Consider the following 18,905-nt stretch of genomic DNA (forward strand, 5'->3'; position numbering starts at 1 on the left):
GATACAGACATACCATATAGTTTGACTATGTCGCGGATATATACCTAATCCAGCTTCAGAAGTGACCAGTTAGTCCTTACCGCTAGAAAATGAGCAGACTTCACCACTCGATCAACTATCACCCAAATGACATTTCTTTTGCTTGGTGATGCTGGTAGACAAACTATGAAATCCATTGCAATTTGTTCTCATTTCAATTCCAGAATAGCTATAGGTTGTAACAACCCAGTGGGAGCTTGATGCTCGACCTTTACTCGCTGACAGATCAAACATTTTGCGACATATTCAACAATTTCCCTTTTCATTCTAGGCCACCAATAATATTCTCGTAGGTCACGATACATTTTTGTGCCACCAGGATACATAACAAATGAACTATCGTGAGTCAAACGCAAAATAAATTCTTTTAATTTGATATCTTCAAGAACACAAATTCGATTATGGAATCTAAGGCAATCGTTCTCATCTATGCTGAAATTTTCAACGATGCCTTGCTGAACAAGCTTTCTTTTATGGTTGCCTCCTTTATACTAAACAATCAATTCTTTTAATTTAGCATCGACAAATTGCGCCTCTTTTATCCGCTCAAACAACACAAGCTTAATCCTCAATTCAGCCAATAGGCTGCCATAATCACAAACATTGCTTGCAATTTAATTACTACCTTTCTACTCAAAGCATCAACTACAACATTTGATTTTCTAGGATGATAATCAATTACACAATCATAATCTTTCACAACTTGATCCAACAACGCTGTCTCAGATTCAACTCCTTTTGGGATAAGAGGAATTTGAGACTTTTGTGATTTTTATAGATATGTCATTTCTTACCATACAAATAATGCCTTCAAATCTTTAGAGTGAACACCCCAACAGTCAGATCTAAATCACGCATCGAGTAATTGCATTCATGTGATTTTAATTACCGTGACGCATACGCAATTACCTTACTATCCTGCATTAACACACAACCCAAACCATTCAATGAGACATCACTAAATACCACAAATTCTTTCCCTGATTCGGGCAAGGTCAAGATTGGTGCTTCTGTTAAAATTACTTTCAACTTTACAGAACTCTCATTGCATTGGCCATTCCACACAAACATCACATTCTTTTGCACAAGTTTCGTCATAGGCAATGTTATTTTGAAAAACCCATTCACAAACCTCTGGTAATAACAAGCTAAGCTATAAAAGCTTCAGATTTTTGACACATTTTTCAGTGCTTTCAACTGTAGAATAACTTCAATCTTCTTGTGATCCACACGGATTCCCTCTGCCAAAATAATGTGTCCCATAAAGACAACTTTAGATAGCCAGAACTCACACTTACTTCTTGTTCTTGATGTTATTAGTGTTAGTTAAGTTAGTTATCACTGTAGCTTAGGTTTATTTATACTTTTAGTCATTGTACCTTGGTTGTTAGACATTTCTAACTTTAGTTTAATTTATTTCAATTTCTTTTACTTTAAATCTATTAAAGTTTATTCCTTTTATGCTTATTTCCTTTAGATTTTATTGTTGAATGCTTTTAGTTTCATGTTCCTTAAGTTTTCTTACATAAAAATCACAACTTTTATATTTTTCTTAAGCTTTACTTTAATGGTTGTTTTGTTTTTCATTTTCATGTCCATCCTATTTATTTTTAGCATGAGTAGCTAAACCAAATAAGGGGTTAGTTGATAGATATGTGGGTAAGCTGATTTTTGGACCAAGGACTAAATCGTAATAAATTGGACTAAATTTAATAGACCTAAAAATTTAGGAAGTGACACCCCTAAGGGAATATTTAGGTAAGTGAGACTGAAAGGTAATCTTGTTGCGCACCCGTTCATTAGTCTCAGATTAACCGGTGAGATCGAGATATAAATCAAAGCTAATTCGTCTAAGTCGATAAAATTGAGATCGAAAGATAAACTGGAGCCACTTAGTAATTTAAGTCCCTTGTTCGAGAACTAGTGAACCACATCAAAATCAACTAGCCACTGCTAGTTATTTATTTGGTTAATTTCTTAGTTTCATACTCTTTGCAATTTAGTCCCTAGATTAGCTTAATTAATTTTCTTGCACAAATTGTTTGTTATGATTTGTTGTACTATAAAATCATATTAGTAGTCGCTTAGACTCTCTCATGTATACTAGTTATTACTCAATCACCATATCCTTTGGGTTCGATCCTTAGAATACTTCGGTGTTCCATTGTAACACTATAAATATTACAACTGACCTGTACGCTTGCAGTAAAATTGTGCTTTAAAAATAGTCTTATAAAATCATTGTTTTATGGGCGCACGCGCATTGCCGATCAACTGCTGTTACAATGTTACTCTATGGAACCTAATATTCATCGATATCGATCCATCTCGTATCCACCTTGATGCTTGAACACCGAAATATCCCCTCTGCAAGGCCCAAAGTTTCGCAAATCATAGCTTACACTCAGTAACACTGTATGGAGGTATTTAATAGGAATTCCATTTACCCTACCCATCGCCCTATTCCTCCATTTTGCCATTCCTAACATTGACACTCAAACACCACAATATCCCCTTCGCAAGGCTCAAAGCTTCGCACACAGTTTGCACTCAACAATACCATATGGCGGTATCTAACAAAAGTTCCCATTTTCCAAATCCTAAGTTCATCTAGCATGTCAATAATTTCCCTTTGCACCACACATACAAAACTCAAGCATATCATACAAATTATCTTTATATATACAACACGTAGTTAACTAATAATCATCTATCTATTATTAAACAATCAACAAACAACTGACAAGCTTGCATAATATTTTGCACATACACACGATAATCTTAGGCAACCTTTGAATACAAACAACGTGATACAAGCAATTCACAAACTTTCATCCAAAAGGTAAGATACCAAAACTCACATCGCTTCCTCCTCCTTGTCAGCTTAGCTTGTCCGTACGCCAGAGCCTCCTTTGTCTTGGTAGCTAAACATGACAATCATTTATTGGTTAAACTAAACGTGTTCAACCCTTAAAACCCAGAATCCATCATTGTACAGAAACTTTTAACAGTTCTTGTAATACCCCCTACCCGTATTCATCGCCAAAATAGGGTATGAGGCATTACCAGATTTTTTCGAATAATTTTTTTTTAAAACCGAGACTAATCTAACACAACCAATTCATTTCAAAATATTTTCAAGATAGACTTACCGTATTCATAAAATAATCTTATCACATACCAAAACCAAAATTTGTTAGCCATACCAATGGCTAACCATACATTCATTCCACATTAACATCTACTTTACTAGCTTATACATGCCATTGATTTCCAAAATAAAGTTTCTTTATGTACCGAGATCTTGAGATTGATAGTGTGATGTGTCTCCGACCAAATCCGACCTCTGAGCTCTTAACTCTACAAACAGGGGAAAAAGAAACAGGGTAAGCACTTTGTGCTTAGTAAGTTCATGCAACAGGAATTATACTTACCATACTTATACACCCATCATTTAATAACACAAGCACACATCCAATTCACATAAACATATACCTATCACATACAAACTCAACCTCATACAAATTCATTACAAAGATAAATGATTGATGAGCTAATCAATTCCATGATTTCCATTTCCTTGTTATTTTTCCATATTTATCCCGTTGAACTACTTGGAGTTTCGATGGATATTCAGGGGTACACCTAAGTTTACAAATCCGGTCCGCTACCATATTCATGTGCGACATTTCCATTTCGAGAGCACACTCATGAACCTCATCCTTACAATGGATTACCGGTCCAGCTAAATCCTCAGTAATATAAACTCACGAGTATTGTCGGGATTACCGGTCCAGGCTAAATCCCCTACAACGACAATTACTCTAATGAGCTTGGATCTGAATTACCAGTCCAGGCTAAATTCAGACCCTAATTCGGATTACCCGTCCGGGCTAAATCCATTTTCCACATATTCTTCTGGAGGGCTATATCAGATAGGATCACCCGTCCGGCTAGATCCTTTTACCGTCAATTCCTTTTCGAGATCCATCAATTTTCCTTTCATTCAACCGGATTTATTTCCTCTTTTCATCAAGTATATCAATACTTCATCAATTATCATACAATAAAAATACAACTCATATTCACAACAATAACAAACATTTCAAGCATTTAAGAATATAATTCAAGTTACACGAACTTACCTCGACAATTGTTCGTAAACAAAAATCTACTAATCCCGAACTTTTTCTTTTCCTCGATCTTGCTTCGTATTTGAATTTTCCGGATCTAAATAAATAAATTTAACCATTAATCTAATACATTTCATGTTCATATGTAACTTTCTCTACAATTCCATTATTATTTATAGTGCATTCAAAGCTACCTCACTGAGTCACAGTCACTAAATTATTTATATCTTGAGCTACGGAACTCAAAATTAAGATCCGTTAATTTTCCCTCAAACTAGACTCACATATCTTCTTACCATAAAAATTTCAGAATTTTTGGTTTATCCAATAAGTACAGTTTATTCTTTAAAGTTTCCCCTGTTTCACTGTATGACAGTTCTGACCCCTCTTCACTAAAAATTAATTATCTCACTGTACAGAATTAGGATGATGCTTACCTTTATTTATTCAGAAAATAGGCTCATTAAGTATTCTAAGCATATAAATTATAACTCATAACCATTTTTTTACAATTTTTAATGATTTTCCAAAGTCAGAACAGGGGAACCCGAATTCATTCTGACCTTGTCTCACAAAATCTATTATATCTCATGATTTACAATTCCATTGCTTACACCATTTCTTTTATAAGAAACTAGACTCAATAAGCTTTAATTTCATATTTTATTCATCCTCTAATTCGATCTCTACAATTTTTGGTGATTTTTCAAAGTCAGAGTACTGCTGCTGTCCAAAACTGTTTTAGTGCATGGTGTTAATTACCATTTTTCCCTTAAACTTTCAACAATGATAATTTCGTCCCTGCTCAATTAACCTCTCAATTGAGCTGATTTTTCTCAATCAACACTTTATTATATCACTTTAAACTACCTTATAACCTTTGGAAATCAGAATTTCAGCACTAAACTTTAATTCCAAACTTTTTCACAATTAGGTCCTACAAATCAATTTCTATTGGAATTACCTAATAAAATCATCTCATAAACAAATTAAAGCATCAATTTCATCCTATTTCCTCATAAAATTCCAGCACATATTCATATCAACTTTCAATATCATTCATAAAATCAAAAACTAATGAGTTTAGTAATAGGACGTAGTTGTAAAAGTCTTAGAAACACAAAAATTACAAGAAAAAGGCAAGAATTACCTCACTTGGTGCAAAAATTATGAAAAACCAGCTTGAAGAAACCCTTAGGACGTTTTTTGGCTGATGAGAGTGCAGAAAAATAAAGAGAAATCTAGATAATTCCACTTTAGTCCTAACTTTTAAAGCAAATTTTGTAATATTCCAATTTTACCCTTATTTCTTCAATTCTCCTGATTTTTCTCAGCGTATGCCGCCCAAAATATCTCCTTTTGGGGTTATTTGCAATTTATGTCCCTCCTCATTTCACAATTGAGCTATTTAATCTCTCTAGTAACTTTTACACCTTTTTCAATTTAGTCCTTTTTACTTAATTGACTACCCAAACATTAAAATTTTCTAACGAAATTTTAATACCATATTACTAACACTTCATAAATATTTATAAAAATGTTTTTGACTCGATTTTACGAGATCGAGGTCTCGATACCTTATTTTTACCCAATTTCTTCAATAATTTCTTTTTCTAATTAACCACTAAATCGGTAAAATTTTTCTATCGATATTTTCATACGATTTTCCTATCATATCAATATTCATGCAAAAATATTAAAATAAATTTCTCTTTAAATCGGATTTGTGGTTACGAAACCACTATTCCGATAGAATTGAATTTGGGCCATTACAGTTCTTTCTCTACTTCTTCGTTTAAACCACGAGTTTAGAGGGGTAAGAAAGCTTACCAGTTCCTCAATTTCTCTACTACCAGACTTCAATTCACATGACTGTTGTGGCATGCAGAGCTTCCTTTAGCTAAATCTTCTTCGTCTTCAAAGTGATGGAAGAAGATGGTACTTTAGAGTGAAATTTTGGTAAATGAAATTGAGAAAATTGTGTCTCCACACACTCCTATATAAACACACCTTTAGCACCATTTTCAACAACCGTCTCTACCATTCATCTTTAATCATTTTGTCTCCCACTTTATAACCAGCTAGTTCTCATCTAAATAAATCAAAATTGAGATCCAAAAAATAACAATTCAACTATTAAAAATTTTGAATTTCCTAGTGGATCCCGACATTTCACTAATTCTTCTAATTTAATCCTAACCTTCATAAATTTTGGGTCAACCAAATTCAGATTTATTATATATATTTCAAACACATTCTTTCATTCTCAAGTTATTATCAATTCATCATATAATATAACACACCGAACTCAATTTCATACCAAATAGCATATATTAAGTAGATCATGCAAATTTCTATTCTATTCAATTTAGTCCATATTTCAATATTTAACCTCAACCATAGGAATTCAATTCATATATTCATTACCAACTCACCTCAATACCATATAATGTAGAATTTTATTAATTTGCAATAAATATATTGGTCTCGAATCATAGAAATACAAACTGAATTTCTGAGGTACTCGTCAACGACTTTCGATTTTCCTTTTCATCTGAAGGTTCTGTGTCAACATTAATTAAATAAAAGAACAAAACATATTATACCATCAAATTCCATTCAAATAAAAATCAATTACATTATCAACCATATTTTACAATTTATTCAATTTAGTCCCTAAACTCGAGACAAGCATAACTTTCAATTTAGAGTTTCATATTGAAATCCAATTTCACATATATTCATTAGGGACCTCTAAATTCCTATTCCTACCAAAATTTCATGGCATTTTTGCATTTTATTCAATTTGGTCCTTAATGTATGAAATTAATAATTAAGCTTTACAGTTTACCCCTTTCTTAAACTAAGCTTTTTTTTCATTTTATTCAATTTGGTTCTTAATGTATGAAATTAATAATTAAGCTTTACAGTTTACCCCTTTCTTAAAATAAGCTTAATTTTTATCAATTTCACACCTAATTCTTCAAGAAATCAACAAGGGAAACTTTTTAAAACTTTAACAGTTTTACAAATTAGTACATGGGCTAGCTAAATCAAGATCCCATGATTCAATTTCCCTAAAAATAAAAGAAAAATGGCTAGTGACTTGCTTGAATTAAAGGTTGAATAGCTTAAAACCTAAGATTAGTGTCCTCATTTGTTGTTTCTTTACTTTAGCTGATTGGAGAAGATAATATTTCATCTCTCCTTCCACTAATTTAACATATAAATACCTAGATTAAGGTTAATGAACTTAATTAATTATGTTTTAATATTAATTAATCTTAGTTTAGTTATTTAATCAACATATATCATTACCGTCCATAATCTTTTATTTTTGCATGGTCTAATTTCTATTTTGAAGCTTTGGCTAATTATAATTTAGGTCCCCAAGCCATTTCCTAATTAAAAATCTATAGTGATTGGGCTTTACAATTTAGTCCCTGGGCCTTAATTAATCACAATTTCAACTAAATTGACTAACCAAATTTCAATTCATCTATATAATAACTTCGCGAACATCCTTATTTAATATTTACGGACTTGGTTTACAAAAATGAGGTCCTAAAATCGCAATGATGCCACTAGAAACCGAGTCATTACAAATCAGGCTAGTTCAAGTGGGTCGAATGAGCCCTTTAATCAAGATAGTCCATTAGTGCCACTTGTGAAGCATTGAAAAGAGAGAGAACAAAAATAATTATATCCAACATCTTCAAACGATAATTCAAATTTTAAATTAGTTTCAAACTTTAAAATGTACTAATTTAGCTTTCAAAACATTAATATTGTATCAATTAGGTTCTATTAGTTGAACCATCAATTTAAGCATCAAACGCTAGCTTAAATTTTACGTTAAACATATTTAAAGTACACGAATCAAATTCTAAAGGGTTAATATATATGGTGGCACTTGAACTTGGCACATTATACCTAGTTGGTATTTAATAAATTTTTTTTTGGACGTAATTGGTACCTAAAGTTGAAAACCGTAAGCCAAAGTGGTACTTATTTTAGGTACCTCAGTAACACCGTTACTTTTTATCAAATCACTCAATCAATATGCGCCACGTGTCATTTTTATTTAATATTTAAAATGTAAATATTTTTGGATATAAGATTATTAATTTATTTTACTAAATAAATAAAAAATGTATAATTAAAGAATATATTTATAACTTTTTAACTCTAAACCCACGATACTGCCCCCTCTTTGCTCTTTCATCCTCTACCTGTATCACCTCCATGTTCTCTGCAAAACACCATGAAATAAATGGTACTTTTTATATTCTCTCTTATTTCTAGGCTCATAGTTATTTTTCCCCCTTATGTTAATCTCTTGAATGCTAGTTGTTCTTTAAACCCACAAAACCATAATTTTTTCAAAGAAATTTCATTGAAAAAATTACAACTAAATCCACTCAACATTTGAATATTTTTTTTTGCAAAATGGATGTGGGCAAAATAATTGAATAAGTGAAACAAGGACGTTTCACTCATTGTTATTTTCTGTTAGTTCTATTATATATGGATTCAGGTTTGTTGAAGTAAACCGGTAACGTTTCAGTTAAACAATTATTTTGCCCACATAAAAGAACCCTAACCCAAAAACATCTATTTATCCAATAAAATACAATTATGTGAATACACAATTGCAAAAATGGAAAGCACGATAATAGATTGCTAGATAAAAGAAATGAAAGCTTTGGGATTTCAACACAATCGTTTCTACTCTTACGAAAACGAAGGATTTTGGGTGAAAGAATATTCTTTTTCCCTAAATAATCAGGAAATGATAAGGTTAATTCTTGGCAAAGGTGTTTTAATCAAATTTTTATGAAGATTCAAAAATCAAATACAGTTCATCTTTATAATTTTGCAAGTTCCAAAGCATTTCTTTTTTTTTAATTAAAAATCATTTATTAATTATTTTTTTGTTCAATTTTTGAATATATATTTTGGAATTTCAACTGACACATTTTGATCGGAGGATTTGATAAAAGTAATAATGTTATGAGGTACTTAAAAAATACCACTTTAGCTTACAATTTTCAACTTTAGGTACTAGTTAGATCCAAAATAAATTTTAGGTACTAAGTAGTTATAACGTATCAAGTTCAAACACTTTCGTATATATTATCCCCAATTCTAAGTATTTATGTACCTTTGAATGGTCAACTTGAGCTTAATATGTTAAAAGCAAAAAGAAAAAACAACCTCCTCATTTTTAATGACACAATTTTTTAACACATTACATACAAGATGATGCTATTCATGCAATAAGTATAAAAGTGTTTAAAGTTAATTAATGTGTTTTAAATATACCCTATGTCAAATCCGGACTAAAATTGGAATGCACGACTTGACTATTAGGCTAACAAAAAGACTTAATCCACAATTCTAATACTTTTATAACTCAATTAGAATGTATTAATGTGTTGTTTGATTCACAATGAAGCAAGCATTTGGTGGGATGCATGGCCATTCAGCTAAATGGCCTAATTTGATACTAAGCGGCAGAGTCCCTTAATCTCAATTCAACACACCCACATTTGAATGGGTTATTTGGAGATTGTCTAGAATAGATTTCTTCTTCTTTACCCAAATTACCTATGCATAGAAAATCATTTAAAACTCCAAAATTAAACAATCAACCCATGAAAACATAAAAATAAAAATAAAGAAGAGATGGGTGAGATTTCGATTTCTAGATGAAAAGAAGTGGGAAGAGATGAAAGGTGGTGTTTTGTGTTCTTGGGTGGCTGTAAACGACGTGGTGGCAATGAAAGAAGGTTGAGTTTTGAATTTTTGTTTGTTTTTACTTTTCGAATTTGGGCGAGAAAGTGAGGTTAAGAGATAAAGGAGATGAATGATGACAGGGATAGAGAATGAATCAAAAAGGTAAAAAGAAAACAAATTTTTTTAAATATATATAATTATATTTAATTTAATTTAATTATATTTTGTTTTGATGAATGTACACTAAGAAAGGATGAATTGGTGCTTTAAAAAAAAATTAAACAAGAGCGATTCTGCCCCAATTACTTAACTTATCATCACTAAGGATTTTTCCAAATTCACTAATTTAACACTTTTTAAGGATAAGATTTAACCATTACAAGACTATATTTTCAATTAGATAAGAAAGAGACGGGAGTCACTCTCCTTTAAGAAAACTCTCACAAATTTAGAAATGAAAGTGAAACAATGAATACCTCTCAAATACTGATTTACAATAATTCAAGTTCACTCAAACAAACTACAACACTTGAAATAATGAAAAAAAACCCATGTGTGTACAAATGAAAATGAGAATTGCAAAGAAATGATTACATTTTTGCACAATAAGCTTTGTAAACTTTGTAATAAGACAGAAACAACTAATCCTATTTCCCTGAAGTTGCAGTGGAGTGGATTAAAACCGCAGATCTCATCTCTCTGAAGTTGCAGTAGAGCAGATCGCGTCAGATTTATTTTTAAGTTGTAACAGAACAAATTGAAGCTATAAGTCTTATCACCCTGAAGTTGCAGTGGAGCAGATTAAAGATAGCAAATTTTGTTCTTCTGAAAAGTTACAACGTATGAACCCTATCTCCCTGACATCGCAATGGAGTGGATCAAAGCACAGTTTCCTATACCTCTGAAGATGCAGTCGGAAGGAATGATGCTACCTGAAGAAAAGAAGCACCGAAGAAGTTTAAAGCTCAGTAAGACCAGGCATAATTGGGCCTTGTAGTCTTTGCTCTATTCCCGTTACACGACAATGAGCAAAGAGGGGCAGCTGTAATAAGGCCCAATCGGCCTGGGTCCAAATACAAAAGAAAACAGTTTAGGCCCAATCAATTGGCCCAAACCCAATAGCCAATACAACAAAACAAAAAACAAAAAGAACAAAACCCTAGCCGGTCTTCAAATGCCCCACCAGCCACTACCTCCAGCGCCGCCAGCGAGACTCCGATCGGCGCACGTCTCGGGGCCGATCTCTCCTCCACGCACACGTTTCTCGCCACAAATACCTGCAAAACAGACTTAAGGAGTCCAAAAGCGAAAAAACAGCAGCCAAGATCACTTCTCTTGTGATTTATTCGGGCTATTTAAAGCCCTTATTATTGTACAAACAGAGGAAAAAAAGAAATTGAAAGAAAAAACACAGAGAGAATACGCAGGAAATAGAATAAAATTACTGAGAATACAGATCGATTTTGTTGATTCAAGGTGAAATTGAGTTCCATTTTTTCGTACTTTTTGTTTTTTTATTATTTCATTTGTTTTTTTTAAATAATAATAAAAGGAAAAGGGATTGGCTTACCCTTGTCGGCGAATTGGCTCAGGGGCGATTAAAAGCCCGTCGTACCACCTTTCCGATCACCGTTTTCGGTGAAATCATGGAGGGAAAGGACGCAGTGCGGCGGCGGTGCGAGGATGCTAGGGATAAAACCCTAGCAGAGCACCAAAATAGTTTTTTTTTTCCTTTTCAGTTCTGAATGTTTTGTAAAGAAGGAAAATTTTGTTTTATAAAAACTTCAAAAGCGCCGCTTTTCCCATGCGACCAGCAGGTGACCCGACCGGAGGGGAGGATCCGCGCCAGACGTCGAAGGGATATTTATGTCTGGTCCTCCTCTTTATTTTGATTTTAAATCTCAGTATTCGCGCCTTTGCAATTTCGCCACAAAATTTCGTACTGTTTCAATTTGGTCCATCGACCAGATTTGATTATGCGTTGAAACGGCCGTGGGATCAATGGGAATATTTCCTTTGGGTCCTCCTGTTGTGGCGCATTTGATTGATCCTTTCTCGATTTCTTAGTTCGGCCTTATATTTTATTGATTTTTCTATTTGATCCTTAATTGTTTTTCACTTTCTTTTATGTTATTTGACATTTTATTATTATTATTATTACTACCATTATTAATCATTATTATTATATTACTTATTATTCTTGTTATACTTATATATATACATGCATAATGTCACATACTATCATATATATATATTCTTAAACATTTTTGAATTCATATACATACACATATTCTGTTATTATTATATCTTTAATTCATTTTATAGTTTATATATATGTATATACATTTATATTTTATAGTATTGTTATGTTTTCCTATTTTATAATATATATACATATAGATATGCATGCACTTTAAAATCCACATGTTTCCCATACTTTACAATTCAAAATATACATTTTATAATAGATATATATATACATTTTTATGTGGTACCTTTTGAGTTCTTTTAAAACATTTTATATACTCTTTTATCTATATTATCATTGTACACATATATACATATCCATATTTTTATAATTTCTAATATATTATGCTTACACTTTTATTTTCATGTAGATTTTACATATATTTTATGGTTATGTTTTTGTATACATGTAAATGTATATGCATTAACACTTTGTAAATACATGTACATGTAATTTAAATCGAGTATTCGAATCATATTGGACATTGCCTTTTTAATATACCCCTTTTTTGAAAATATATTTCGGTTTTTACCCTTCATCAAAGTTATTTTCTTGATTTAAAGGTTTTTTTTGAATAAAAGCATTTTCGGAAGTTTGGGATTTTCGAGGGAAATTGAGCCCTAACGTATTGGGTTCCGATTTTCTTCGTCAATCCTAAATGACCGAGAATAGTTTTTATTCAAAATGCATAAAAATCATTTTTGGAAACTTAATTTGTTGTGCCCTAACGTATTGGGTGTAGCATGTTACTTTCTCGAAATGAAGATTTTCATAAAATAAGAGAGATATCCAAAGTTCGGGGATTATGAGGAATTGTACCCTAACGTATTGGGACTCGATTTCTTTACATGACTTGAACAATTGGTTATCCTTTTGCAAATTACATCATCCAAACTTATTTTAAAATCTTTTTTAACTTTCGACACTAAGACATTAAATAGTCAATTTGGTACCGATTTTGGGCGTTACGAGGGTGCTAACCCTTCCTCGTCATGTGAATCGACTCCGAACCTGTTTTCAAAATTCGCAGACCAAAATAATTTTTAAGGTGGGCCGGTCACACCTTAATAAAGGATCGGTGGCGACTCCAGTTTTATTTTTAAAAGTCGATAACTAAATTTTTTGTTTTAAAAAAAAACGGTTTCGACAAACTTGTTTTTTGTTTTTATTTTGCTTTTCTTAAACCCTATTTATATTTTCTCATTGATTTCTAGTCGTTTGGAGTTGTTGGACCCATTAACTCGGGTATTAAATGTTGTTGCTGAGCCTTATATTTCGGTACATAACTTAGTGCCAATACCCTACTTTAAAAAATGTGACCATTGAACCCTGTATGCATCGAACCCTGATGTTATGTTTTGATACCTCTTGATTAGGGTTTGATACATTTGAAGTTTGGGTCCGATATGCTTGGTTGCCCCACAAATGCTCACTAACTTGCCATGTGTGATGTATCAAACCTAACAGGATTAAGTTTCAATACTTTTATGGGTATCATAACTGTGCCCTACGAGTTCTGATGCTTTGGAAGTCAGTAGTTTATTAACTTGTTGTGTATCAAACCTTACCCTAGGTCTTATATGTATATGTGTATAGGAACTTCGGCCTATAGATTCCAGTACTTAAGCAGTCAATAGCGCACTACCTTTATTTTGACTCTAAGTTTATGGTTTAACATTTTGAAATACTTTTTGTGAGACTTTTGACACTTATAATTTTTTTATGCATTTAAATGAATTTAAAATTACTTGGAAAGAAATTTTTTTAAAAAGTTTGACAAGTAGTTTTGCAAATTAATTAAGGAATTATTTTGTTATATCAATACATTTGAAAATTAAAATGACATATATAATTGCTAAAAATTAGTACAAAATTTGAATATATTGTACAATTAAAAGATAAATAATAATTGTAAAGTTATAAATGCATAATTTTAAATATATATATTAAGTTATATATTAATTTTATTCAGAAAAATATTTTTAATTAATATTTTTACTTTTATTATTAATATAAGAAAGACAATAAAGTAGGGTGTAACAAATTTAAATTTAAAATTTTCAATATTTTAAAAATAATTTAATGATTATTTTGAATAATCACAATTAAACATTAACATATTCTAAAGTCGAAAAAATATTTTTAGTATTCATAAATAAATTATTTATTTTATTTAATATATATTGCATTTTATAATTAAAAATATGTATTGTCAATTTTAAAAAATGTATTATATTGTTTTCAACGTTACTTATTATTCAATTCCTGTAATTTTTTTTATAATATCATAAAATTATCAACTGCTTCGGTAAAGGATTTTGCATAGATTTAATATGGTTAATAATAATTATTTTTATAATATTTATTGTCATTAAATTATGGGATTGGCAATTAGTTTAATACAATAAAGGCTAGTAAAGATCATCGTTTTATATATGCTACTTACGATTATTTCTAAAGACATAACATATATGATTTTCTTTTCTTTTTCATTATATAATTTTCTTTTAAATTTAAGGGATGATTGTTAATTATACTTTCAAATAAGTTCTTAAGTTTAATTTATTAAATATTAAATATAATAAAAATTTATAGATACAAATTTTACAAAAAAATATAAAAGTTTGTATTAATTATTTTTCCATATTTTATTATTAAATTCCTATAAATTTATAATAATACAAATAAAATATAACTTATTTTGTTAAAGGATACTGATTCCAATTTATACTTATTCATTATAAATTTTTATACACAAATTTATTCAACCAAATAAAATAATACTATTACATATATTTTTATTAAGTGAAGCCAACTATGTAATACTTATTATGTCTCTATTCTGTTCTCACAACATAGCTTTTCAATTCTTACCAATCAAATGTATTGTAAAGTTTTAAGACTAATTTAAGATTAAAATGTGTCATAAGTCCCCATACTCATTGTAAATTTAAAATTTAGTCCCTATACTTTTATTTCAAGAGTTTAGTCTCTTTACTTTCTAGATTTCAAATTGTTAACACTATTAAATTCCTTTTATTAAAGTTTTGGTGTAACATTTTGAAATAAAAAAACCTCAGTTGTTTTAATTAAAAATAACTTTGTAATGAACCTGAATTAATAAATGTAACAAAATAATCTTAATAGTGTTAATAATTTAATCTAAATTTTGAAATCTGAAAAATAAAGGGAGTAAATTCCTAGAAACAAAAGTACAAGAACTAAATTTAAAATTTACTAATAGTATAAGGACTTATGACACATTTTAACCCTAATTTAAAATCTATGTGGACACATGCCGTAAGAAGAATAAATCATCAAAAGCGCACTGTATCAGAACAAAGAGGAACAGAAATCAGGTTCCCGCCAGCTTCTCTTGGTTTTTGATGGTCGTCTTCTTCTCCTTATAACACTCCCCAAAACGCTCTCTTTCTGTTTCCAAGTAAAAAAAAAAAAAAAAACAAAGATAGTTTCTCCACCATCATAATGGAATCTCAATCGAGATCTATCCACAATAAACGCTGGATGGCAATGATTCCGGCGCTTCTCTTCCTGTCTCTGATCCACGGCGTTCACTGCTTCTACCTTCCCGGCGTCGCCCCCGAGGACTTCCAAAAGGTCTCCTCTCTTCTCGTTTCGCTTTACATTTTTTTTTGTTTATGTCTCTTGCTTGATCTTCTTTGTTCCGTTTGATCTAGCTTTGAATTCGTATCTTTACTTTAATTGTTTGGTTCTTATAGAATTATAATAGGAATCGTATCACTATCAGTATGAGAAGGCAATAATTGAAAATTTTAAAAAATTCCGTTTGTAACTGGAAATGAGGCTTTATTAGTTCTCATTTAAATAGATTTTATTCCATTTCTTATTTTATCCAACGCATCTGACTTTCGTGAGCTATGCTGCTCGTGTTTTATAATGCAACCGAGGATAGTTATTGCTTAAAATTAGGAATTGTAGTACCGAAAAAGATTTTAATACATACATTGCCCTGATGGAAACATGCTTGATGGTGACTAGCACCTTACCTAGTGCTTATCATGTTTTTACCTAATCGATAATGACTTTTTGTTAAGTCACTTTAGTATCTCTCTAGTGCTGCTATATTTGGGAGTGTTATATTGTGTTTTTGTTTAGTTATTGATTCCTTTTGTTGTGGATTGCAGGGAGATCCTTTGAAAGTGAAAGTGAACAAATTGACGTCTATAAAGACACAACTTCCTTACTCCTATTATTCGCTTCCTTTTTGTACACCAGAAAAGATAGTGGACAGTGCGGAGAATCTTGGGGAAGTGCTTCGTGGTGACCGTATTGAAAACTCTCCTTACGCAGTTAGTTTTAGTATCTCTGATGATAATGATGCAGATTGTTTAGTGTTTGGCTGTTAAAATGTTCTCTTTCACCTGAATTAATGCAGTTTACAATGCAAGAGCCACAATTGTGTACTGTTCTTTGCCGGATTATGATTGATGCCAAAACTGCAAAGCAGTTTAAAGAGAAGGTTGACGATGAATATCGAGTCAACATGTATGCTAGTTGTGTTTTCGAACATGGAATTCATCTATTAATCTCGTAGTGGTTGTTCTCAAGTTCTTTCTCTGATTAATTTGTGATTCATTTGACAGGATCCTGGATAACCTTCCCCTTGTTGTCCCTATTAAAAGATTAGATCAGGCTTCTAATACTGTTTATCAGCTTGGCTACCATATTGGGCTTAAAGGCCAATATGCCGGGGTAAATATAATAACTTATCAGAATCATAAGTTCCTTTGTTTGCGGATGTACTAGCTACCATGTATGCTTACTTTCTCCGGTTGCATGCAGAACAAGGAGGAAAAATATTTCATTCACAACCATTTGGCATTTACGGTCAAGTATCATAGGGATCTGCAAACTGGCTCCTCTAGAATTGTGGGATTTGAGGTTAAACCATACAGGTTAGCAGCTCCTCTAAGTTTTAGCATCATGTAAAATTGTTGATTCTAGGAGTCCGTGGCTGAGATTATAACATCAAGTTTTGATGGCATTTTATGTAATAAAAATGCAGTATTAAACATGAATACGAGGGGAAATGGAGTGAGAAAACTCGTTTAACAACATGTGACCCCCATATGAAACGCATGGTAGTTAATTCTAACACTCCTCTAGAAGTTGAAGTAAACAAGGAAATTATATTCAGCTATGATGTTGAGTACCAGGTTAGCTCTTCAACTATAGATGATTTTTTTTTTCAATGTCAACTGTGGGCGGAGGCACTTTTAGGGACAGTCACTTGTGTTCAAGTAAATTCTGCTAGAAGTTATTTCTTGGAAAAAGTTCTCTATTGAACCACTTCTATTGAAATAAAGCTATGACCTCAGTCGGCTATAAGGTGCTAAATCTTGTATTGAATTGTGATGATTTTCAGGAGAGTGATGTGAAGTGGGCATCTAGATGGGATTCGTATCTTTTAATGAGTGATGACCAAATACACTGGTTCTCAATTGTCAACTCTTTGATGATTGTCCTTTTCCTTACGGGCATGGTAGCTATGATTATGCTAAGAACACTTTACCGTGACATTTCTAAGTATAATGAGCTTGAGACCCAGGAAGAAGCCTTAGAAGAGACAGGTTGGAAGCTCGTACATGGTGATGTTTTCAGGCCTCCGTCTAATTCTGATCTACTCTGTGTTTATGTTGGCACTGGTGTTCAATTTTTGGGCATGGTACTTGTTACCATGATCTTTGCCGTTCTTGGATTTCTTTCCCCTTCAAACAGAGGTGGTCTCATGACAGCTATGCTCTTACTTTGGGTTTCCATGGGCATTTTTGCTGGCTATGCCTCTACCAATCTATACAAAATGTTTAAAGGAGCAGAGTGGAAGAAAATAGCTGCCAAGACTGCATTCATGTTCCCAGCCATTGTCTTCGTTATCTTTTTTGTTCTAAATGCTCTCATATGGGGCCAGAAGTCTTCTGGGGCTGTACCATTTGGAACTATGTTTGCTTTGGTCTTCCTATGGTTTGGAATTTCAGTTCCACTTGTTATCGTGGGCGGTTATGTTGGCTTCAAGAAGCCAGCAATGGAGGATCCTGTGAAGACGAATAAAATCCCAAGGCAAATACCTGAGCAGGCTTGGTACATGAACCCAATCTTCTCCATTCTGATCGGAGGAATACTTCCATTTGGAGCTGTTTTCATCGAACTGTTCTTCATTCTTACCTCAATCTGGCTGAATCAGTTTTACTACATGTTTGGTTTCCTGTTCTTGGTCTTCATTATCCTCCTTATCACTTGCGCTGAAATAACCATCGTGCTTTGCTACTTCCAGTTATGCAGTGAAGATTACAAGTGGTGGTGGAGGTCATATCTCACATCCGGCTCCTCGGCCCTGTACCTATTCCTCTATGCTGCATTCTACTTTTTCACCAAGCTGGAGATCACTAAGCTTGTTTCTGGCCTCCTATACTTTGGATACATGTTAATTGCTTCATATGCATTTTTTGTGCTAACCGGCACCATTGGATTTTATGCGTGCTTTTGCTTCACAAGGCTTATCTACTCATCTCTCAAGATCGATTAATGTGTATAAAACAGGTCATATGCTTTATGCTGTTGTTGCCTCCAACCAACATTGTCTTATAGGTAAGATTCAAAGATTAAGATATCTTCATGCTTTCAGTTTCAGATGTAAAACTTTATTCGCAGTTTTGAAATCTGAGTTCATTTTTAAAACTGATTATAGAATACCTTTTTTTCCCTCA

At 32.1% G+C, this 18,905-nt stretch overlaps 2 protein-coding genes across 2 annotated transcripts; one reads left to right on the plus strand and one right to left on the minus strand.

Annotated features, from left to right (window-relative positions):
• Positions 1-2,713: 2,713 nt before the first annotated feature.
• Positions 2,714-6,125, minus strand: LOC128041829 (uncharacterized). The gene is made up of 4 exons (XM_052632283.1): positions 6,003-6,125; positions 4,185-4,269; positions 3,337-3,399; positions 2,714-2,963 (listed from the first exon to the last, which is right to left on the minus strand). The coding sequence occupies exons 1-4, from the start codon at positions 6,054-6,056 to the stop codon at positions 2,821-2,823; spliced, it is 345 nt and encodes a 114-aa protein (XP_052488243.1). The 5' UTR covers positions 6,057-6,125; the 3' UTR covers positions 2,714-2,820.
• Positions 6,126-15,496: 9,371 nt separating this feature from the next.
• On the plus strand, positions 15,497-18,905 carry LOC105774519 (transmembrane 9 superfamily member 8). The gene is made up of 7 exons (XM_012597029.2): positions 15,497-15,777; positions 16,326-16,490; positions 16,577-16,686; positions 16,785-16,893; positions 16,984-17,096; positions 17,207-17,357; positions 17,567-18,905. Exons 1-7 carry the CDS (start codon positions 15,646-15,648, stop codon positions 18,722-18,724), a joined length of 1,938 nt encoding a protein of 645 aa, XP_012452483.1. The 5' UTR covers positions 15,497-15,645; the 3' UTR covers positions 18,725-18,905.

This window comes from Gossypium raimondii, chromosome 6 (genome assembly GCF_025698545.1).
Source record: "Gossypium raimondii isolate GPD5lz chromosome 6, ASM2569854v1, whole genome shotgun sequence".
Classification (NCBI taxonomy): Eukaryota; Viridiplantae; Streptophyta; class Magnoliopsida; order Malvales; family Malvaceae; genus Gossypium; species Gossypium raimondii.

Excerpts from the sequence above, each read along its gene's own strand:
- LOC128041829 (XM_052632283.1), bottom strand. The coding sequence starts at position 6,056 with ATGCCACAACAGTCATGTGAATTGAAGTCTGGTAGTAGAGAAATTGAG. Across the intron at positions 3,400-4,184 it reads GTTTACGAACAATTGTCGAG|AGTTAAGAGCTCAGAGGTCG; the intron begins GTAAGTTCGTGT and ends CCCTGTTTGTAG. Across the intron at positions 2,964-3,336 it reads CTATCAATCTCAAGATCTCG|CTACCAAGACAAAGGAGGCT; the intron begins GTACATAAAGAA and ends TGTCATGTTTAG.
- LOC105774519 (XM_012597029.2), top strand. The coding sequence starts at position 15,646 with ATGGAATCTCAATCGAGATCTATCCACAATAAACGCTGGATGGCAATG. Across the intron at positions 16,687-16,784 it reads GATGAATATCGAGTCAACAT|GATCCTGGATAACCTTCCCC; the intron begins GTATGCTAGTTG and ends TTCATTTGACAG. Across the intron at positions 17,358-17,566 it reads GCTATGATGTTGAGTACCAG|GAGAGTGATGTGAAGTGGGC; the intron begins GTTAGCTCTTCA and ends GATGATTTTCAG.